Consider the following 24,892-nt stretch of genomic DNA (forward strand, 5'->3'; position numbering starts at 1 on the left):
GCAAATCTACGTTTCTAGAATTTGTAGACTTAGAGGAAGCTTTTGACAATGTTGACTGGAATACTCTCTTTCAAATTCTGAAGGCGGCAGGGGTAAAATACAGGGAGCGAAAGGCTATTTACAGTTTGTACAGAAACCAGATGGCAGTTGTAAGAGTCGAAGGGTATGAAAGGGAAGCAGTCGTTGGGAAGGGAGTGAGACAGGGTTGTAGCCTATCCCCGATGTTATTCAATCTGTATATTGAGCAAGCAGTAAAGGAAACAAAAGAAAAGTTCGGAGTAGGTATTAAAAGAAATAAAAACTCTGAGGTTCGCCGATGAAATTGTAATTCTGTCAGAGACAGCACAGGACTTGGAAGAGCAGTTGAACGGAATGGACAGTGTCTTGAAAGGAGGATATAAGATGAACATCAACAAAAGCAAAACGAGGATAATGGAATGTAGTTGAATTAAGACGGATGATGCCGAGGAAATTAGATTAGGAAAAGAGACACTTAAAGTAGTAAAGGAGTTTTGCTATTTGGGGAGCAAAATAACTGATAATGGTTGAAGTAGAGAGGATGTAAAATGTATACTGGCAATGGCAAGGAATGCGTTTCTGAAGAAGAGAAATTTGTTAACATCGAGGTTAGATTTAAGTGTCAGGAAGTCGTTTTTGAAAGTATTTGTATGGAATGTATCCATGTATGGAAGTGAAACATGGGCGATAAATAGTTTGAACAAGAAGAGAATAGAAGCTTTCAAAATGTGGTGCTACAGAAGAATGCTGAAGATTAGATGGGTAGATGACATAACTAATGAGGAGGTACTGAATAGAATTGGTTAGAAGAGGAGCTTGTGGCACAGCTTGACTAGAAGAAGGGATCGGTTGGTAGGGCATGTTCTGAGACATCGAGGGATCACCAATTTAGTATTGGAGGGCAGCGTGGAGGGTAAAAATGTAAGAGGGATACCAAGAGATGAATACACTAAGCAGATTCAGAAGGATGTAGGCTGCAGTAGGTACTGGGAGATGACGAAGCTTGCACAGGATAGAGTAGCATGGAGAGCTGCATCAAACCAGTCTCAGGACTGAAGACCACAACAACAACAACAACAACAACAACAACAACAACAACTGTAGGGTGAACTACAGATAGGAAAACATTGTTTTATTTTATTATCAAGTTCATTATTTCTGTCTTATTTCATGTTTTTCCACTGTTACATTGAAAATGAAAATATACTTATAAATTATACTTATTGACATCAAAGTTGCATATTGAGAAAAAGAAAGAGTCATGTTCAACCTATTAAATGAAATCAATTACAGAAGTAACTCTGCAACTGTACAATGTTGAAAGGTTTTCAGACAACAATCTTGTTGTAACTTCAAAGTTCTAGCCTGAGACATTAGTCCACTAATACATCAAACTCCATGCCAGTATGAAAACAACCACTACAATCTACATTTGAAAATGGAAGAAACTGTCAGATTTTTCGAAGCTCCTGAAACTAATGCAGGGACAAGTCCCATCTCTAGTTCATCCGTCTACAGTTTGTTCTTCAACTTTGTATTTTAGGAGACGAGTTGTTTTGTAAGAAATGGTCACTCCAATTGTCTGTTACTTTGTTTTAATTCTAAACATTAAATACAGTCATGATAGATACTTTCGTATTAGTTAGAAAATTTTAATACAGCAAAATAAAAAATTGAATATTGTCTTAATTTTTATCCAATTCAATTTAAATATGGAAATACTTGAAAATTTGTCACACTATCGTGACAGAATTTTGTATTTTTATAGAAATACAGTCAAGTCAAAAAGTTTTCAGTACAATTATTGATTTTTGATAGTTTGTGTAAGTAAATATATTCTGTTAGATACCGAAAGGGCACTGTTGTCTGCCTGTAGATAGAGCTTTGCAATCTGCAGGGATAGGAAGCTGTAACAACTCAGTTCTTGCAAACTGGTTTGTCACTCAATGCACATTTCTACATACTTTTCCCTTCTTTGCAAGATTCTCATACCTGGTAGTTGCTGTGACATTCACAGCATTCACAACCTTCCTTTATTTAGGTTTGGATCTAAAAGTTTCTTCACTTTAAATTCAATAAGATGTTCATCACCAGGACGAGTTTCATTACCAAATTATGGGAAAGCATTTAGCATATATTTGGCATCTTTATTGAGAGCCATACAGTATTTTTGCTTATTCTTGTCAAGTTTTAAACCCACAAACTGAGTGAATCAAAATCTGTACTTGAACAAGAACAACCGATTATCGACACAAATATATCAATCATGAATGTAGGAGTTTTCACAGATTGCTATGACTCCTACTATACAGCTTAGAGGGGGCAAAAACTGACACCTTGTAGTCACTCCAACTATGTTGGGCACAAATCAGATCTGAGGAACCTCATGATGTCACCGAAGTGATTATGTGAATTACAGATTTGTAAAATAGTATTACCTGATTCTCTGATCAGCCAGTTCCAATTCTATTCCTTTGGATTCAGTGGCACGTGCAAGATACGGACTGCATCAACTCTTCTAGTGGTAATTACCACTCATCATTTCTCAACATATTACATGCCTCTGTTTCTGTGCATTTTCGAATGTGTTTGACAGTAAGTTCATCAATAAACGAAATCCAACCACGGAAGAGAAAATCACTCATAACAACTTTACATGTGTGGAGGACAATCAGAATTCTCCTGAAGAATATTTACATGCTGCACTTACAGTTTCATATCCACATTGTAGCAGCAGACACAAATAAGGCTACATACAATGTATGGTAATCGGCAGTGCTTAATTTATTTAGTGGGGCAAAAATGGTGCTCAGCAGTTCTAATGTTAACGATTTCTACATGAAAGTAGCAGTTTTGGTACAATTTGCTATGAAAATGAACCAAAAAATTGGAGAAAGGGTATCTTCATTTGAAGTCACATCTAGGACACGAGTTCTTTATGCAGAAAGTTGATGGTTATTTTAAAAATGATACGCAAAACCACATCCTTGAGGTAATTAATAAAAAACTAATAAAAAAACTGAGACCAGTTACATCATTACACAACTATCAGCTACCAACATCAGTAAATGGATGTACTCAGATTTACATTGTGCATTACCTAATGACACAAAATGTGGTAACATAGTCACCACAATGAACTCTCACATACAATGTAGTACAGAACAGAATGAGCAACTGTTTACCTGGTTTGTAGGAATTTGTTTTTATTCTATGATGGAAATTTTACATTGTAAACAAAAAACAACCCTACACCCATAACATTTTTGATCTAGATATTGCAAGATGATAGCAAAATTAAAGGTGCAAGATGTATTTGAGCCTTGTGTACTTGCACTGTAACAATTACAATTCATCAGGTAACTTCAAGAATACAACTTACCAGCTGTCACTTTCCCCCTCTCATTCAGCAAACTGTCTGATCCTCTAATTGCAGATGGGCGGAGATCTGCTAATCCTGTGGATTTGCAGAAAATAGTTAGTGCACTGTTGATACTAGACTTTATAGGAAGGATTACAACACACACAAATGTGTGTCTGAACTTAAAATTAAAAATCTGAGGCAAAAAAGAAAGGAATGTTGTTAAATACATAACTTTAGATCATTCAGTGTATATGATGAACCTTATTTTAGTTTCATTACTGCTGCAGGAACGTAGAAGGACTTCTAAAAGTAAGTTATGTATCATTAAAGTAGACCAATTTTTATTTAATGCTGCACTACACTCCAAAGTGACACACAGATCAAGGGCATTATTTTTCAACACGGGTACCAAGTTTCTGTAAACAATGGTTGGAATTTTGTATCAATCATTCAATTCATTGACAACAGAAATCCGCACCTCATCTAAAAATTCATCTATTGAGATGGGGGAGTTGTTATTCATAAATTCTTGTAATTGGTTTTTACATGTTGATTGGCTATCTGTCAGACTTTTACACAAAACTTAGGGAAATGTCAAGATTCGCAACATTCTGTAACAACCACCGATTTCATGTTATGTTAAGGGGATTATTTTCTGAATTATTATTTATGTGAAACATTCAAGTCTCCAAATATAACATGTACAAGTGTCTGGTGGTGATATCAGGCACAAAAACACTGAAGGACAACACAAACTGTCAAAGGTACCTACAATGTCTGTCGTCACTGAATCATTAACTGTCTTAAAGAACTGTTGATTAGTCCAGTGAAGAAATGGGATAATCTGTGGTTTTACTTTATGCAACACTTCGGAGTGATCACTATAAGGAGATCTGTGCATTACCTAATGACACAAAATGTGGTAATATAGTCACCACAATGAACTCTCACATACAATGTAGTACAGAACAGAATGAGCAACTGTTTACCTGGTTTGTAGGAATTTGTTTTTATTCTATGATGGAAATTTTACATTGTAAACAAAAAACAACCCTACACCCATAACATTTTTGATCTAGATATTGCAAGATGATAGCAAAATTTAAAGGTGCAAGTTGTATTTGAGCCTTGTGTACTTGCACTGTAACAATTACAATTCATCAGGTAACTTCAAGAATACAACTTACCAGCTGTCACTTTCCCCCTCTCATTCAGCAAACTGTCTGATCCTCTAATTGCAGATGGGTGGAGATCTGCTAATCCTGTGGATTTGCAGAAAATAGTTAGTGCACTGTTGATACTAGACTTTATAGGAAGGATTACAACACACACAAATGTGTGTCTGAACTTAAAATTAAAAATCTGAGGCAAAAACGAAAGGAATGTTGTTAAATACATAACTTTAGATCATTCAGTGTATATGATGAACCTTATTTTAGTTTCATTACTGCTGCAGGAACGTAGAAGGACTTCTAAAAGTAAGTTATGTATCATTAAAGTAGACCAATTTTTATTTAATGCTGCACTACACTCCAAAGTGACACACAGATCAAGGGCATTATTTTTCAACACGGGTACCAAGTTTCTGTAAACAATGGTTGGAATTTTGTATCAATCATTCAATTCATTGACAACAGAAATCCGCACCTTATCTAAAAATTCATCTATTGAGATGGGGGAGTTGTTATTCATAAATTCTTTTAATTGGTTTTTACATGTTGATTGGCTATCTGTCAGACTTTTACACAAAACTTGGGGAAATGTCAAAATTCGCAACATTCTGTAACAACCACTGATTTCATGTTATGTTAAGGGGATTATTTTCTGAATTATTATTTATGTGAAACATTCAAGTCTCCAAATATAACATGTACAAGTGTCTGGTGGTGATATCAGGCACAAAAACACTGAAGGACAACACAAACTGTCAAAGGTACCTACAATGTCTGTCGTCACTGAATCATTAACTGTCTTAAAGAACTGTTGATTAGTCCAGTGAAGAAATGGGATAATCTGTGGTTTTACTTTATGCAACACTTCGGAGTGATCACTATAAGGAGATCTGTGCATTACCTAATGACACAAAATGTGGTAATATAGTCACCACAATGAACTCTCACATACAATGTAGTACAGAACAGAATGAGCAACTGTTTACCTGGTTTGTAGGAATTTGTTTTTATTCTATGATGGAAATTTTACATTGTAAACAAAAAACAACCCTACACCCATAACATTTTTGATCTAGATATTGCAAGATGATAGCAAAATTTAAAGGTGCAAGTTGTATTCGAGCCTTGTGTACTTGCACTGTAACAATTACAATTCATCAGGTAACTTCAAGAATACAACTTACCAGCTGTCACTTTCCCCCTCTCATTCAGCAAACTGTCTGATCCTCTAATTGCAGATGGGCGGAGATCTGCTAATCCTGTGGATTTGCAGAAAATAGTTAGTGCACTGTTGATACTAGACTTTATAGGAAGGATTACAACACACACAAATGTGTGTCTGAACTTAAAATTAAAAATCTGAGGCAAAAAAGAAAGGAATGTTGTTAAATACATAACTTTAGATCATTCAGTGTATATGATGAACCTTATTTTAGTTTCATTACTGCTGCAGGAACGTAGAAGGACTTCTAAAAGTAAGTTATGTATCATTAAAGTAGACCAATTTTTATTTAATGCTGCACTACACTCCAAAGTGACACACAGATCAAGGGCATTATTTTTCAACACGGGTACCAAGTTTCTGTAAACAATGGTTGGAATTTTGTATCAATCATTCAATTCATTGACAACAGAAATCCGCACCTTATCTAAAAATTCATCTATTGAGATGGGGGAGTTGTTATTCATAAATTCTTTTAATTGGTTTTTACATGTTGATTGGCTATCTGTCAGACTTTTACACAAAACTTGGGGAAATGTCAAGATTCGCAACATTCTGTAACAACCACCGATTTCATGTTATGTTAAGGGGATTATTTTCTGAATTATTATTTATGTGAAACATTCAAGTCTCCAAATATAACATGTACAAGTGTCTGGTGGTGATATCAGGCACAAAAACACTGAAGGACAACACAAACTGTCAAAGGTACCTACAATGTCTGTCGTCACTGAATCATTAACTGTCTTAAAGAACTGTTGATTAGTCCAGTGAAGAAATGGGATAATCTGTGGTTTTACTTTATGCAACACTTCGGAGTGATCACTATAAGGAGATCTGTGCATTACCTAATGACACAAAATGTGGTAATATAGTCACCACAATGAACTCTCACATACAATGTAGTACAGAACAGAATGAGCAACTGTTTACCTGGTTTGTAGGAATTTGTTTTTATTCTATGATGGAAATTTTACATTGTAAACAAAAAACAACCCTACACCCATAACATTTTTGATCTAGATATTGCAAGATGATAGCAAAATTTAAAGGTGCAAGTTGTATTCGAGCCTTGTGTACTTGCACTGTAACAATTACAATTCATCAGGTAACTTCAAGAATACAACTTACCAGCTGTCACTTTCCCCCTCTCATTCAGCAAACTGTCTGATCCTCTAATTGCAGATGGGCGGAGATCTGCTAATCCTGTGGATTTGCAGAAAATAGTTAGTGCACTGTTGATACTAGACTTTATAGGAAGGATTACAACACACACAAATGTGTGTCTGAACTTAAAATTAAAAATCTGAGGCAAAAAAGAAAGGAATGTTGTTAAATACATAACTTTAGATCATTCAGTGTATATGATGAACCTTATTTTAGTTTCATTACTGCTGCAGGAACGTAGAAGGACTTCTAAAAGTAAGTTATGTATCATTAAAGTAGACCAATTTTTATTTAATGCTGCACTACACTCCAAAGTGACACACAGATCCAGGGCATTATTTTTCAACACGGGTACCAAGTTTATGTAAACAATGGTTGGAATTTTGTATCAATCATTCAATTCATTGACAATACAAATCCGCACCTTGGTCACACTTCTTATCTAAAAATTCATCTATTGAGATGGAGGAGTTGTTATTCAGAAATTCTTTTAATTGGTTTTTACATGTTGATTGGCTATCTGTCAGACTTTTAATGCTATTTGGTAAATTTGAATTGGGGTGGGTTATTAATAACAAATTTCATAAGTGAATATATGTATTGCGAAGGCACTGTGAATATCCCAAGTTCCTTAAATACATCCCTGCAAGGTGATCTGGGGTGGGCTCCAGCTATTATTCTGATTACATGCATTTGTGCAATGGTGATTTTTTCTCTTAATGATGAACTACCCCAAAATATGATGCCATATGAAAGCAGTGAATGAAAATAGGCATAGTAGGCTAATTTACTGATACATTTATCACCAAAAGTATATGTTTCAGCAGATCATCAATGTGATTCTTCCAATTCAATTGCACATCACCCAGAAATTTTGAATATTTTGTCTTGGCAACAGACTTTTGTTCAAAGTCTATAGTTATCAAGGTGTTATGCCATTTACTGTATACAACAGTATATACTGCATTTTCTCAAATTTTAGTGAGAGTCCATTTGCAAAGAACCACTTAATGATTTTCTGAAAGATATTATTTATAATTTCTTCAGCTAATTTTTGTTTGTTGGGTTTGATTACTATACTTGTATTATCAGCAAATAGCAGTAGCTTTGCATCCTCGTGAACATAAGAGTGACAAGTCATTAACATATATTAAGAACAGTAAGTCAGCCAAGTCTGAACACTGTGGGACACCATTCTTGATACCTCCCCAGTTAGAGGACTCTGTACTGTTAATTGCAACCTTCTGCATTCTTCCAGTGAAATATGAATTAAACCATTTGTACATGTCCTCTCATAACACAATACTTAAGCTTATATAGAATAATTTTATGATTCACACAGCCAAATCCTTTGGGAAATCACTAAAAATCCCAATGGGTGATGTTCTTTTATTCAGAGCATTTAATATTTGATCAGCGAAAGCACATATACCATTTTCTGTTGAAAAGCCATTGTGAAAACCAAACTGATATTCTGTAAGTACTTCATTTTTACAAATATAAGAACCTACTTTTCAATACATCACTTTTTCAAGAATGTTGGATAAACCTGTCAGAAGTGAGATTGGGCAGTAATTGTTAGCATCGGACCTATCCCCTTTTCTATGCAATGGTTTAACAATAGCATATTCCAGTCTACCTGGAAAAGTGCCCTGCTTCAGTGAGCTACTACACGAGTGGCTGAGAATCCTATGTACCAGTTGGGAACAATCTTTTAGTACTGTCTTGGAAATGATATCAATTCCATACAAGCTTTACCTTTTGAGTGAATTTATTATTTTCCTAATTTCAGTAAGAAAGGTGGGTTGAATTTCAGTTGTATCAAATTGATAGTTCTGCCTTAACTTTTCATTGAGATTAACAACGAAAATAATCAATTTGTGACAATATAATGTAAGTGGCTAAATAAAAAATCTACCCATCCAGCAGCGGCAGGAGAACACGTACAAAAAACAAAAAAAAAAAGAAAAGGTTTTACTTCCGCAAGCTTTTGGGGCCAGTGGCTCCTTCTTCCAACAGAAAGGGAAAGGATCTCGAGAGGTTAAGGAAAGAGGTAGAGTTCAGAAAAGTCACCCAGAACCCCAGGTCAGGAAAGTCTTACCAGTTAGTATGAGAAGGAGAAACTGATTGTTGGAGACTGCACCAGACAAGATTTGAAAACCTGAGAGCTTAAAGGTGGGACACAGCATAATATGCAAGACAGACACTACTGCTAAAACATTGTGCACAAGTTAATAAGAGTGAAAAGCTAAGTGCATTGTATGCAACAGAGCTGGGAGGGGGATGGCGAAAAATAGGCAGGTCAGAAAAAGAAAGACGTAGAAAAGTAAAACGGAGTGAAGAATGGAGTAGTTACTGTGAAGAAATACTGAGACAGAAGAAATTAATGTATATGAAGGTAAGGTAGGTGGCGAGAACCAAGACCATGTAGTTCCCACCTGCAGAGTTGTGAGAAATGGGTGTCTGGGGAAAGAATCCAGATGGTGTGTGTAGTGAAACAGGCACTGAGGTAAAGACTGCCATGTTGTAGAGCATGCTGTGCAAGAGGATGTTATGTGTTGCCAGTATACACCCTCTGCATATGTCCATTCCCCCTTACTGATAACATGGTGCTAGTCACACCTATATAAGAGGCCGACCAGTGTTCACATTAACACTGGTATATGATGCGTGTCATTTCACAGGTGGCTCTCCCTTTAATAGTACATGTTTTACCAGTTACAGGGCTGGTAAAGGTGGTGGTAATGGGGTGCATAGGCTGTCTTGCAGCGGGGAAGGTCACAGGGTTAGGAGTACTAATACCTGTGCTCGTAGACGGATTTTTACGAAGCTTCCTACAATAATTTCTTTAGGATTCACTACACTGCAGGGCCTTCTTCCGATCATCTTTTGCTGATTTATTTGCAAATTTGACAGCTATTTTTTTTCTGCCCTCCACTTACCTTGTTTATAGGTAATTCTTTCATATTTTGTGTGTTTGATTTGTGCCAAAGTACTCTGATCAACTTTTACTTCTGTCTCCTAGATTACTTTATTTGTCAAGCAAAGTAGTTTACATTTTCTCCCATGACTTTCTCTTTTGATTGCCCAGTTTTTAAAAAGTTTTCTCTTTTGACAACTTTTCTTATCGACCTTTTCTTTCTTCATGTCATATAGCCCATTTTACTGGTGAGAAACTCGAGTTCGTACAAATTTATCTGATTTTTCTCGATTTTTTCCTTGCTATTCTTCCATTTTCCTATCCTTTTCCACACTCTGCTTCACTTTCTTGCCATTTCCACCATTTATGAAACTCCAAACTGCCCTCTCTTGCCATATGTAAGTCATCATGTATTACATCCATTCTTTGAGAAAACGTGCTTTTGCACTATCAAAACTATGGTCCCACATTCTGTATCTTGAAACCAGCTCATCCATTGGAGTTACTTCCTACGGCCTGACACAGAGTCCCTGGACTTCACCTCAAAAACCTATCCCACCTTCTAAACTACCTCAACAGTGGTGTTTCCCTTCCTGTCCCTCTGCAGCTCCCTTAAACAGCCACACCATCAACCATCATTCCTCTAGAACAAACCGAACTTGACCAACTTCGTCAACATCCCACAGCCTTCACCACTGCCCGCCAGACCAATAACAACTCATGAGCACAAGAACCAGTCACAACAATACAGTGTTCCCAACCTACCCTCCTGAATTATTTGTATTATCACAGGGTCTCACTTTCAGCCCTAAACCTGCATTTTGGTGAAGGTCCTTCTTTCCTTCACACGTAATGTGAACTGGAAATATATCTTTGCAACCCAATCCCAAAACTTTCCAACAGTGAACCTGACATAGAACCCTGCCTTGAACAGTTGCTTGTCACATCCCTCTTTACCAACAGCCTCCACATAAATGGTCTGTCTGCAGCTTAACATTTCTTCAGTCAGCCCCAATCTGATTCCAAACCTATGACATCCTTCCTGCTCACTTTAACCAACTTTATACTTACCAACAACTACTTCAGCTCTGATGTGCAGACATACAAACAGATCAGGGGGTACAGCCGTGGGAAACAGGTGGCTCCGTCTTATGCTAACCTTTTCGTGGGTTGCTTGAAGTAGGCTTTACTGGGATCCGAAAGCCTTCAACCCCTGGTTTGGTTTAGATACATTGATGGCCTCTTTGCCTTATGGACTTATGGTGAGGCTGACCTGTTTAAATTTCTGGAATCTCTAAATACCTTCTCCCAATTAAATTTCACATGGTCCTATTTCAAATCCCATGCCACTTTCCTTGATGTTGATCCCATCCTCACTGAAGGTCAGCTACACACTTCTGTCCACATTAAACCTACTAACAAACAACAATACTTACATTCTGACAGTTGGCACCCTTTCCATGTCAAATGTTGCCGCCCATACAGCCTTGGCATTCAAGGTAAACATATTTGTTCAGACGCAGACTCTTTACAGCAGTATATCACCATTCTCACATCCGCCTTAACTGGGCATAATTGCCCCACCAGCCTAGTTTGAAATCAGATTTCCTTGGCCATCACATCCAATACAGGTACTGCTGATTCCTCCAAAACTGACTTCGGAGCACACCACTTGTCACACAGTATTATTCTGGTCTTGAATGTATTAACTAGCTACTTCAACAACACTATGGACTTCCTACAATCACTCCCTGAAATGAGATCCATTCTGTCTGAGATTTTGCCCACCACACCTAGAACAGCTTTCCATTGCCCTCCCTGTCTCCGCAATATCCTTGACAGACCCTAAGCTCCTTCTGTAACCATCTCCCTACCTGTGGCTCCTACCCCTGTGACTATCCCTGCTGCAGCACTTGCCGTATTCACCCTCCCACCACCACTCCACATGTGGGAACTAGCACTACAACACATCTTTGGTTCCCACCATCCATCTTTCATTTATGTTAATTTTTTCCATCTCAGTATTTCTTCACAGTAACTACTCCTTTCTTCACTCCATTTTAGATTTCTACACCTTTCATTTTCTGACCTGTCTATTTTTCACCATCCCCCTCCCAACTCTGTTACATACAATGCACTTACCTTTTCATTCTTATTAACACATGCACGATTTTTTAGCAGTAATCTCCGTCTTGCAGACTATCCTGTCTTCCACCTTTAGGCTCCCAGATTTCCAAATCAAGTCTGGTGCAGTCCCCAACAATCAGTCTTCCCTTCTCATCCCATCCAATAAAGTCTCCTCTGATCCGGGGTTCTGGGCTGCTTTTCCAACTCTAAACACTTTCCTAAACCTCTCCAGATCCTTTTCCTTCGCCCATCTTCCTTCCCCTTCAACTCTTCTGTTGAGAGAAGGACCCACTGGCTCTGAAAGCTCGTGTAAGTAAAACTATATATATCTGTGTGTGTGTGTTTCCCTGCTGCCTCTTGGTGAGTAATTTTTTTTATCTATCCATTATCATTTAGTTTGATAGAAATACAGCCTTCCCATGCTCTCAGCTGCCCTGTTTCCCTTCTAACAATATTCCAGAGTGTTTTAATTTCATTACCAGAGGTGGTAATCTCAGATATAATGTACAAACTTCGAGACTTTTTAATAAATTTTCTTAGTACAGTACTGTAGTGTTTATAATGTTTGACTGTTTCTGGATCACTACTCCTTCTAGCTATAAAATACATTTCCCTTTTCTATTTACAAGATATTTTTATCCCTTTAGTAAGACGTGTATTTTTTGGTGGTTTCTTCCAATTATGTTTCACTCTTTTCTTAGGAAAACAGTTTTCAAATATACTCATACAGGTATCATAAAATAGGTTAAATTTTAAATTAGGATAAGGTTCCCTGTGCACTTAAGGTTCCCTGTGCACTTCCATGGCTACTACCTAACAACAGGACTTTCCTCCTACTTTCTACTATTTTCTGAAACAGATGGTTTCCTGGTGAAAGTCTGTTGATTATTAAATACACTTACATCTACTTGAGCCTCTTCCTTATTTAACTGAGGTAGCAAGGCAAATCTAGTTTTTGTGTCATGATGAAACAGTTCTCTTTTGGTGGCCCCTGTTCCTTGCTACCACTTCCCACCTGTCTTCACCCTTACCTCCCCCCCCCCCCCCCCCCCAACCTCGTCAGTTCCTCCATAGCATTATCCAGTTCAGCCATAAGGGCTCTAATCTTCCCCTCCTGTTCATCGATTTTCCTATCTCTTGAACATACTTTGCAATACCATGGAAGTGACCCCTTTACTTTCCCAATTCTCAAGTCACTATATTCCCCTCCCACTATATTCCCCATCCATCACAACAGATGCATAGAACCCCCCCTACAGCCGTTCAAACACTTCTCCCTCAGGCTAACCACATCACAAGTGCGGAGTACGCTTTTCGAAACGCTGGTACAAAGAAACTTCAATTTTATATTTTTTGCTATTCTACACCATAAATTTTTAATCCCCTTGAAAAACCTGTAAGATAAGCACTAAAAATTCTTTGCTTTTACATTTCTTCCTACTAAGATTTACTTGATTCTACATTCTTACTCAACATCTCACTTGACTTCATCCCATTTTCTTCCTATTGACATCTGATGTGACTAAACAAGTTACAAGTGGAACAACAGACAGATGGTTCGCACCACAAATGATGGCAGAGTTAAGGGAATAGTTTAGGCAGTTGTGGGGAGGGAAGACGTGAGAGAGGAAATACTGGCATAATACACTATTGGCATTGCCAACACAACTTGCAATTTTTAGCTTCACCGCGTATGATGATGGGTCGAGTACATTTCATACTGCTTGTTGCAGGAACTGACATAATCATAATGTGGGGGTGCTGTGAAGACGATCAGATAGGAGGCTACAGTGTTAACTTGATATTTACGGATATGTTAGTGACAGGAGAATCGCAGCTGCAGCAAGAAATCTTTAAGCAAATATTTTTGTAGTTGCGTAATGTGCAAAATATTTTTGTGACAAGGAAGAATATGGATGTTATTGCTCATTGTTTCACTCACAGGGCTGTAAGCTGTCCTCTAACATTTCTCGCTAACAACACTCTCGGGAAACACAAAACACTCGGAAATAAACAGCAAATGTTTATTTCATCCTTTGTTCTCTAACCAGACAGAAATGTTAAACAACGTATAACCTCTAAGTCAGCTAACCATGACATTATCTATTATGCTGCAGGATTCTCATCTGAATTTTGTATTGTGCATTAGTTATCATAAAATCTCTTGAAGCCATAAATTGTTGATGCTTTGTTAACTATCATTTAATGATAAGTGTGATGTATTTGTTACATACTTTCAGTACTCTGTTGCTTTGAAATGGCATACTGCTCACATACGGTACACACTACAAAGGAAGCACATAATCGAAAGGCACACAGTTCACACAGAGGTTGTTCGCAAGTGCTCACAAAGGCTGATAGCTGAAAGCTCATCAGTGATGTCACAACTGCAAAAAGTATTGTGAAACTGCACCCACACTGCCACTGGAAATATGTTTCTTTTGGGAACATCTTTTCCTACAGTGTATCACAACTGGCAGTAAAGATTTTTCAGTCTATTTTCATCATCTGCAACGCTATTTGTTGCATTGTTTGTGTATTGTCTGCCAGGACATGTCTAGAGACGAGGAAAGTGTAATATGTGTTGCTGCATTATTAATACTTGAAGGTTCATGCAAACACAATACACAAAATCATTGTCATTTATTATTTTTTTATTTATTTATTGTGACTTGTAACCTGAAGGCTGTAAGCATCTATCAGTGTTCCGTACTTTAACAGAATAAGATTGCATTTATCAAAGAATTTCGTAATTGGTTTTAAAATTACATTATTATCTTATGGATGGTTTGTATAGTAGTTGGTAATATAGTTGGTAATATATGTAGTTTGTATAAAAGTTGGTAACATTAGTTGCAAGAAATCGATTTGGTTGGTTGCATACAATCATCATCTTTGGTGAGCAAAAACATACCATAAAACAACTGCTTCATATAGGAACTGAGTATGTGAGAGAGCTCTATAATGAAATTTTCACTCTGCAGCGGAGTGTGTACTGATATGAAACTTCCTGGTTTTCTGGAAAATATGGTGCCATGATTATTTAGAAAAAGATAGAAATGTCAGGAAAGCGATTACAACCAGACATCTTAATAGTCTTAGTTTTTTGTCAACAGGAGATTAATTTCACAGCCATGAGTATATATTTCACATCTCGAAGCATGCTAGGAGAATCCACCTTATTTTGTCTTCTATGCAGTCTTTCTCAGTATTCTACCAAATGTAGCAGCAGTTTTCTGCAGAGCATCTAGTTTTATTGCTGTTCTTTTACTACTTTCTTCATATATTCCACAAGCCGCTGTCAGCCTGGTTCAACAATGACAGCTTGACACTCTACTGCCATGTCCACTGCACCTCTTCTCCTCCCCCCCCCCCCCCCCCCCCCCCCCACTCCCCACTCCCCAGAAAACTTCATATAGCAAGAGAAAATAAAACACTAACAACTCTATAAAACAGATCACACAATGCGACATACAAACATACATTTTCACCGTGCAGTGGTGACATGCAACAGCTAGACTGAAACATTTCCTTTGATCTGTACCAACACTGCTACAGATAGACGTTCGTGTTTCAGAAGATGTTTCCAAACTGTGTCCACATCGAGTAGCTGAAAACATGTTTCAAGCTTAGTATCTATGGGGCCTGAAGTCTTGTCGACCAAAATAAACTGCCATTGGCTACTGAAGGAAAACACACACCATCAGGTAAGATTCCGACACTTTTCACTGTACTTCATAGTTTTCGGTTTAATACACCATGTTCATCAGTTTTTGCTTTTTTCTGGGTGAACACAAAAGAAAGATGTCTCAAAAATGCGTGTTTTGACAAATAATTTGTGGTCATAGAATGTCGGAAAATAGGTCAATTACCTTGTACCCAGATACCAATTTAAATTTTTTACATGCTGTTACACACCTGCGATTTTTTAAGAACTGATAAAATTCATTACCACAAATTATTTTATAAACATTGTATTGTATGTTTAATTTCCTTCACTTATGCAGATTTTACACAATTGGTGAGGATTACAATTTTTAATCATATATGCCAATCACATATGTTTTTGCTTGTATTTTGGGGGCTTTAACATTTTCCTCGATTCTGCATTTTTCCCCAATTTTACAGTTTTTAAGTCTGAAAATGATGGAAACATAAAATAGAGGCTTCACTGTATCCACTTCCTCTCAAGTTACTATTTTTTGTACACAGCCATCCACCATCTGTGCTCAGTAACAAAACCATTATTACGCAAATGGACAAAAGAAGCAGTGACAACTACACGAAGGCAACAAATTAGCACATATATTAAACTGATCCATTTGCAATAACAAACAAATACATTATAGCACCATTGACCGCACTGGAAGGCAGTTAAGAATTTAAACAGAAAAGGATATTAAACAAAATACACTTGAAGACAAAAAACACAATGCACCATGCAGGAGTTGCGCAAATTGGTCACAAACTGATATTCATACAGGTATCATCAGAAAATACAGAATTATAAACTCTGGGATCAGATGGATAAATGCGTGATGCTGCAGTGCAATTTTAATGCACGGCTGACAAGTCTAGTAAACAGAGGACATGTCAATATCAAGGCACAAGTCTTTGCAAATTTCATTCCGTGTATTACGTCAGACAATAACGACTCCTTGCAGACAGGCATGTGAACAATATATGTAGATGTCAGCATTGGAAAGAGGATGTGTACTTGGGCTCAAGGAAACTGGTTGGAGTAGTCAGTAAATCCCTTGATATTTGAATACAAACAATGCCACTATTCAATGATGTTGGCAGGAATAGGTGAACCATGTCAGAACAGAGCATCAAGAAGGAAGCAGTCGACCTAACAAGAAAGCACAATGTGGGACCTGACCAAACGTCAGAGGGGCAATCAGCACTTTGGATTCATCTTTATCAATCCGAAGTGCAACTGGTGCTTCAGTGACCACAAGGACCATTAATAAGTAGCTCACATAAAGGGGGCTGAGCTCATGGTGCCCGTTGCACCAACTACCATTGACCTCTGTACACCTACAAGCTTGTTTGCAGTGGTGTTGTACACATTGGGCCTGGAATCTCATTGACTGAAGTAGAACTGCCTTCAGTGACGAATCCCGCTTCGAAATTAACCCTGATGACCAGCGAAGACATTTCTGGAGACACCCTGGACAGCGGTTGGTTGAAAATCAAAGATACTGTATGCCCTGTTTTGCTGTCCCCCATCACAAGACATTCTCGGCTTACATTTCATCAAGATAATGCCTGCCACCACACAGAAAGATCTGTGCTTGTATTCATCCTTACCAAACCCTACCTTGGCCATTAAGTTCCCTGAATATCTCCCCAGCCGTGAAAGTTTGGAGCATTACGGTCAGGACCCTCAAACCACCACCTAATTTTGATGATCTTACATAACAGTTGGACAGAAATTGGTCACAATATCCCTCAGGAGGACACCCAGTAACTCTAACTATCAATACCACGCTGAATAGCTGCTTGCATAAATACTAAAGGTGGACTAACATGTTATTGATTTGCTCAATTTGTGAAGCTTTTTCTCTTGAACAAATCATATGATTATTCTGCAATGTTAATCATTTGTTTCCCTGTACATGTACATCACATCTACCAATTTCCATCCCACTCAGATATCTCTCTCTCTCTCTCTCTCTCTCTCTCTCTCTCTCTCTCTCTCTCTCTCTCCCTCCCTCCCTCTCCCCTGTCTTACAGTATACACAACATGCAGCCTCCAAGAGCAATACTTTTGCAGCAAGATCACATCATTGGGGGTAACAAAGTACTAAATACTGTGCTGGTAGCATTGTTAAATTTGGACAATGAACAATCTAAGAGAAAGTAAATTCATAAATTGTTGGTTGAGTTGACACATTGAAAGGTAAGAGGAGAAAGTTGGTGATTGGAATTTTGTGAGAACATTCTGTCACAACAAAAAACGCCTTTCTTTAAATGATGTCCAGCCTAAATCTGGTATCATTTCTTTGACACTCTCTCCCATATTTCATGATAATACAAAATGTGCTGCCCTTCTTTGAACTTTTTCGATGTACTCTGTCAGTCCTATCTGGTAAGGATCCCACACTGTGCAGTAGTATTCTAAAAGAGGACGGATAAGTATAGTGTAGGCAGTCTCCTTAGTAGATCTGTTACATTTTCTAACCGTCCCGCCAATAAAGTCTTTGGTTAGCCTTCCCCACAACATTTCCTGTGCATTCTTTCTAATTTAAGTTGTTCATAATTGTAATACTTGGGTATTTAGTTGAACTTATGGAATTTAGATTAGACTGATTTACCAAGTAACCGAAGTTTAACAAATTCCTTTTAGCACTCATGTGGATGACACACTTTTCATTATTTAGGGTCAACTGCTAATTTTCGCACCATTCAGATATCTTTTCTAAATCATTTTGCAATTTGTGTTTGATCTTCTAATGACTTTATTAGTCAATAAACAATAGCGTGATCTGCAAACAACCTAAGTCGGCTACTCAGATTGTCTCCCAAATCGTTTATATAGATAAGGAACAGCAAAGAGCCTATGACACTACCTTCGGGAATGCCAGAAATCACTTATGTTTTACTCGATGACTTTCCATCAATTACTATGAACTGTGACCTCTCTGAGAGGAAATCACAAATCCAGTCACATAACTCAGATGATATTCCATAAGCACGCAATTTCACTACAAGCCGCTTGTGTGGTACAGTGTCAAAAGCCTTCCGGAAATCCAGAAATATGGAATCGATCTGAAATCCCTTGTCAATAGCACTCAACACTTCATGTAAGTAAAGAGCTACTTCTGTTTCACAGGAACGATGTTTTCTAAACCCATGCTGACTATGTGTCAATAGACCGTTTTCTTCGAGGTAATTCATAATGTTTGAACACAATATATGCTCCAAAATCGTGCTGCATATCAACATTAACGATATGGGTCTGTAATGTAGTGGACTAATACTAATATCTTTCTTGAATATTGGTGTGACCTGTGCAAATTTCCAGTCTTTGGGAACCGATCTTTCGTGGAGTGAACAGTTGTATATGATTATTAAATATGGAGCTAATGCATGATCATACTTCGAAAGGAACCTAATTGCTATACAGTCTGGACCAGAAGACTTGCTTTTATTAAGCGATTTAAGTTGCTTCACTACTCCGAAGATATTTACTTCTACGTTACTCACGTTGGCAGCTGGTCTCTATTTGAATTCTGGAATATTTACTTCGTCTTCTATTGTGAAGGCATTTCGGGAGGCTGTGTTTAGAAACTCTGCTTTGGCAGCACTGTCTTTGATAGCATCTCCATTACCATCACGTAGAGAAGCCACTGATTATTTCTTGCCGCTAACATATTTCACATACTAACAGAATCTCTTTGGATTTTCTGCCAGGTTTTGAGACAAATTTTCATAGTGGAAACTGTTATAAGCATCTCACATTGAAGTCCAGACTAAATTTCGAGCTTCTGTAAAAGATCACAAATCTTGGGGATTTTTGCATCTGTTTAAATTTGGCATGTTTGTTTCATTGTTTCTGCAACAGTCTTCTAACCCGTCTTGTGTACCAAGGAGAATCAGCTCCATTGTTTGTTAATTTATTAGGTTTAAATGAAACAACAAGTTTACTGTTGCCAGTTCGCAGTACCAGTTCGTATAAATCTCTCAATTGCTGACGATACTATTTCTTTGAATTCAAGCCACTTCTGGTCTACACTTTCATTATTAATTAGGAATGAGTGGAGATTGTCTCTCACGAAGGCGACAAATTAATTTTTATCTACTTTTTTGAACAGGTATAATTTTTGCTTATTTTTGGAGGATTTGGGGATTACAATATTCAATCTCACTACGACAACCCTGTGTTCACTAATCCCTGTATCAGTTTTGATGCTCGTTATTAACTCAGGATTATTTGTTGCTAAGAGGTCAAGTGTTTACTATTCGCGTGGACTCATGAACTAACTGCTCGAAATAATTTTCAGAGCATGCATTTAGCACAATTTTGGATGATATTTTATGCACATCTCCAGAATTAAACATGTATTTTTGCCAACATAACGACGGTAAATTAAAGTCACCACCAACTATTATCGTATGAGTCGGGTAAGTGTTTGAAACCAAACTCAAGTTTTCTTTGAACCTTTCAGCAACTGTATCCTCTGAATTGGGAGGTCGGTAAAAGGATCATATTATTATTTTAGTTCGGTTGCCAACAGTGACCTCTGCGCACAAAAACTCACATGGATTATCTACTTCAATTTTGCGACAAGTTAAACTACTTCTAACAGCAACAAACACGCCTCCACCAACTGTGTTTAGCCTATCCTTTCGGAACATCATTAGGTTCTTCACAAAAATTTCGGCTGAGCTTATATCCAGCTTTAGCCAGCTTTCAGTGCCTATAACGATTTGAGCATCAGTGCTTTCTATAAGCGCTTGGAGCTCTGGTACTTTCCCAACACAGCTATGACAATTTACAACTGTTATACCAATGGTTCCCGTATTTACGTTGTTCCTGTGTTCGGCCTGCACCCTCTGTGACTGAAGTCCTTCTAGTGTTTTCCCCGAGACCCTCTAACCTAAAAACCTGCCCAGTCCATGCCACACAGCCCCTGCTACCCGTGTAGCTGCCTCCTGCTTTTAGTGGACACGTGACTTAGGTGGTCTTCTATCACGAGATAGGGTAAGAACTAATGTTTTAGGTAGAATGAGCTTCGTGATATGCAAGTAGAATGTAGTCAGTTACTATTTAGCCATCGCCTAAGTAAGTTTCAAACAGTTGCAGTGGTATGACAATGAAAGCCAGACTGCCGCAATTCCAGAAACATAAATATTAAAATTGGCACAAATGGAAGAAAAATGAGGTAAGCAGACCATACTGAAGCTGGTAAAAAATAGCCAAATTTAATATAATGGAAATGCTATGAGTTGGGAACCACTGAACAATCATTTTCAGCCAGGGTGTGGAAAGATTTAGACAATTTTAAAATGCTGCAATTTGCAGTGTGGAAGTTGTACATTAGTTTTCAGCTGTGATAAGGCAAGATCATTCTTCTTTTAGTTTTGTTGCTTCTCATACTTTAAAAAGAGTATAAATGTGTTTGTTATAATCTCATCAAATTATTTGTAGTTATTTAGACACATATTTTTCAGACAGTCATCCTATTTCTGCATCCTTAACAACTGAAAGCATTCTGTATAAGGAAAACTTTTTAGTGAAATACATTTGCAATAAAATGACAAAGTATTAACATCACTGAAACACTTTAACTTACACAACTTTGAGGTGGAAATTAATGTGAAAATTAGCTTTGCTAATTTGTGGTCAAACCACAAGGGCCACAAATTTCAGTAGTACTCACTCGAATGCTTATCTGTAGCTACTTTATGAAGGTTTTGTCTGCAGATTCCGAACTGATTCAGTTGGTCATACTATCTATACATATAAGTTTAACCAAGCTTTATAATGAGGAAAGATGTCTGGTGCTAATATAAATGTGAAGACCTACGGCTTATTTCACCATCTTGGTCTGTACTAAAATAAAAAAAAGCCGATGAAAGAAAACATCAAAAACAAATTGAAAAATAGTTCACTTTTAATTGCAACTATATGCAGATAACCAGTGGGAAATTTTGAACTGTTAATGAGGAATTTGGATTGCTTACTATGCAATCTGTCAGACAGCAGCAAGCAGCTAATAGTTTGTGGTGACTTCAATGTCAATTTTCAAAAGGATTCTCACAGGAAAACTGATCTGGAAACATTATTAACTGTCCAACATGAGGAGGGGGAATAAGAATAGAAAAAATAATATAGTGCCTCAGAGTATAGATACTAATCAGTGGAAATGGTGGGAGTAATTAATGACTTAGGGATGAATGTTTTTTTGAATAGCCTACAAGAGATAACCTGGGATGAAATTTATAATGATCCAAATGCTAACAGTCAAAGGAACAATGATGTACACAGTTACAATACCAGAAGGCAAAATGGCATTAATTACTCCACTTTAAGATTGTCTTTAGCACAAAAAGGTAGAATCTGAAAACAAACTGAAAAAGTTTCTCCCTGACAAATCTTTTTATTCTGTAGGGGAATTTCCATTATTGTAATGTACAAAATGTGGTGGATAGAAATTATTACTAACTCAGATATGTATATTTAACAAAAATAATAATTATAATAATTAAAAACCTTTTAGATGTTCAGCATGTAGTCATATTTACAAATTAATTTGTGATGTGAAAGTAAAACGACTTCTACTTCTGTAAGTTTTCCCTTATCATTATTGATGCTCTTCACTCAGCCCTTTCACGTTTTTACACTTGCTGTATTAATGCACAGGGCGAGCATACAACCTTTTCCTGATTACAGAAATGTATTTCTAAGGAGCTATGCTAGATACACTTATGTGGTTTATGGCAAATGGTAGCTTAACTCAAAGTTTTTTATGGATACGCTCCCACATCTGCCGTAGAATGTCTACACAACATTCAGTTTCTCTCCGAGTCTTTGCTAGCATCCGTAGCCATGCAGCAATTCATCCTTGGTGCCCACAAAACTAGTCCGCGATGTGTGAGCCATGTGAACTGGGGGCCTTGTTGTCTTGAAACACATCACCACCATTGGGCAACAAACATTGTACCACAGAAAGGACCTGATCAGCCAAAAAGGTCACTCAGTCCTTAGTAGTAATGCAACCTTGGAGAGTAACTGTGAGGCCTATGGACTACCATAATACTGTTGCCCAAATCATCACTGAATCCCCAACATGTTTCGCTCTTGGGATGTAAATTCAGCCACAAGTTCAAACAGTGTGAATAAAGACTCATCCAACCAAATGACTTTCTTCCACTTCTCCATCGTCCACATTTTATGGCTGCAGTACCCTGTTTTCCTGTTATGCACATTTACATCACCGATGAACGGTTTTGGAATCCCAACTCCCAGCTTATGGAGTGCTATTCAGGCTGTTTTGGTGCTGACACAGTTCATGAGTGTGACATTCAATTCTGCAGTGACTTTGCAGCTGTCATCATTTTATTTATTGTCACAACCCTCTTCGATGATTATATGTCGTGACCACTAACATGCAATTTTGTCCATATTGTGACTCGGCGGATAATATTTTTCTGCTTTCTCTGTATGCACCATAAATCTTTGATGTGGTACCATGCCACAAGCTTTGGCTACCTTGGCACCCACCATATGAGAACCAGCGGAGTTTGCATTTGTTTGAATTAACTTACCTCTGACATAAAGCATTCACAAGTACACAGAACAATGTTCTAACTGCAACTGACACTTGCAATGTATTGACGACATTGTACAGGTGCCACTAGTGGTCAAATACAATGGCGCAATCTGTAGGCTTGGTTAGCATCTGCATTTGTGTCCCAGGATACATTTCTTGCAGTTTTTCCATATTTTTGTCCAACCCCTGTATTTGCTCACTAAAATTTGCTGATAACAAGGTAATGTTCGCACAAAATGATGATGACACTGAATATACCACTACAAATTTAATACAAGAGTATAAACAAATGGAACCTTCTGGTCAACATCTAATCAGCCAATGAACACACCTGTCAACTCCTATCCTTAATAAAAGTCCTCAATCTTTCCTCTCCCACATCCACACTGGCAGTTCAAAGCATCCTTCTACAGGCCAACCGCAAGTTAGAACAGCATGCCACCCTCCACCTCAAAAAACTATCCAGTCTCCTGGTTTCTCACCTCCGGAAAGGCAACTCACTCACCCTTCACAACCTTTCCAGCAAACCTAAACCTCCTCTCATTGCACACAGACCCAGTCTCTCCCATCTACTCAATCTCCCACTTCCAGCTCCACTCCCTCCAAAACCTCAAAATTCCAATCAACACAATCTGGAACCACAACACCCGAATTCAGTAGTTAACCTTTCCTCCAAACCTCTCCCCCAATCCGAAACCTCTGTCCTATCCAAAGGCCTCACCTTCAGCCCCACTCCCAGATTCAACCAAACAGCCCTCGTCAAAGATTTACTGTCCTACACTCATACTCTCTGCTGGAAATATCGCTTTGCCACGAAGAAAAATGATCCTAATCCTACTCCTAATGATCCAACTCCCCAAGACACTATCCAAATTGAACCCTGCCTGGAACAGTTCCTTCCTCCGTCACAGCGGGGCCCACCTCCTCTTCCTCAAAATCACCCTCTCCAAACCTTCCAAGAATTTCTGACTTCCAGCCTTGCCTCTCAGTCCTTCTTACAAAACCTAAATCCTACTCCCAACATCACCACTGCTGAAGCCCAGGCTATCCATGATCTGAAGGCTGACCGATCCATCGTCATTCCTCTGGCAGACAAGGGTTCCACGACCATAGTACTTGATCGTCAGGAGTATGTGGCTGAGGGACTGTGTCGGCAAAGTTTGCCAAGGTAATCCCATTCCTGATGTCCAGGTGGAGCTTCAAGGAATCCTCAGAACCTTAGGCCCCCTACAAAACCTTTCACCTGACTCCATCAACCTCCTGACCCCACCGACACCCCGCACCCCTACCTTTTACCTTCTTCCGAAAATTCACAAACCCAATCATCCCAGCCGCCCCATTGTAGCTGGTTACCAAGCCCCCACAGAACGTATCTCTGCCTACGTAGATCAACACCTTCAACCCATTACATGCAGCTCTCATCCTTCATCAAAGACACCAACCACTTTCTCGAACGCTTGGAATCCTTACCCAATCTGTTACCCCGTAGACCATCCTTGTGATGCCACTTCCTTATACACAAATATTCCGCACGTCCAGGGCCTCGCTGTGATGGAGCACTTCCTTTCACGCCATTCACCTGCCACCCTACCTAAAACCTCTTTCCTCATTACCTTAGCC

At 38.2% G+C, this 24,892-nt stretch overlaps 1 protein-coding gene across 28 annotated transcripts in view; it reads right to left on the reverse strand.

Annotated features, from left to right (window-relative positions):
* LOC126298596 (uncharacterized) overlaps nt 1-24,892 on the reverse strand; it is a 331,195-nt gene that overhangs the window by 109,210 nt on the left and 197,093 nt on the right. For 19 of the 28 annotated variants that reach the window (XM_049989986.1, XM_049989998.1, XM_049989987.1 and 16 more), the window contains 4 exons: nt 6,908-6,982; nt 5,739-5,813; nt 4,570-4,644; nt 3,401-3,475 (listed from right to left, as the gene is read on the reverse strand). In XM_049989986.1, coding sequence (XP_049845943.1) covers nt 3,401-3,475; nt 4,570-4,644; nt 5,739-5,813; nt 6,908-6,982 — 300 coding nt within the window. The remainder of the gene's footprint in view (nt 1-3,400; nt 3,476-4,569; nt 4,645-5,738; nt 5,814-6,907; nt 6,983-24,892) is intronic. The other 9 variants (XM_049989983.1, XM_049989981.1, XM_049989984.1 and 6 more) reach the window with 9 other exon arrangements.

The sequence above is a fragment of the Schistocerca gregaria genome, chromosome X (assembly GCF_023897955.1).
Source record: "Schistocerca gregaria isolate iqSchGreg1 chromosome X, iqSchGreg1.2, whole genome shotgun sequence".
In the NCBI taxonomy this organism is placed as follows: Eukaryota; Metazoa; Arthropoda; class Insecta; order Orthoptera; family Acrididae; genus Schistocerca; species Schistocerca gregaria.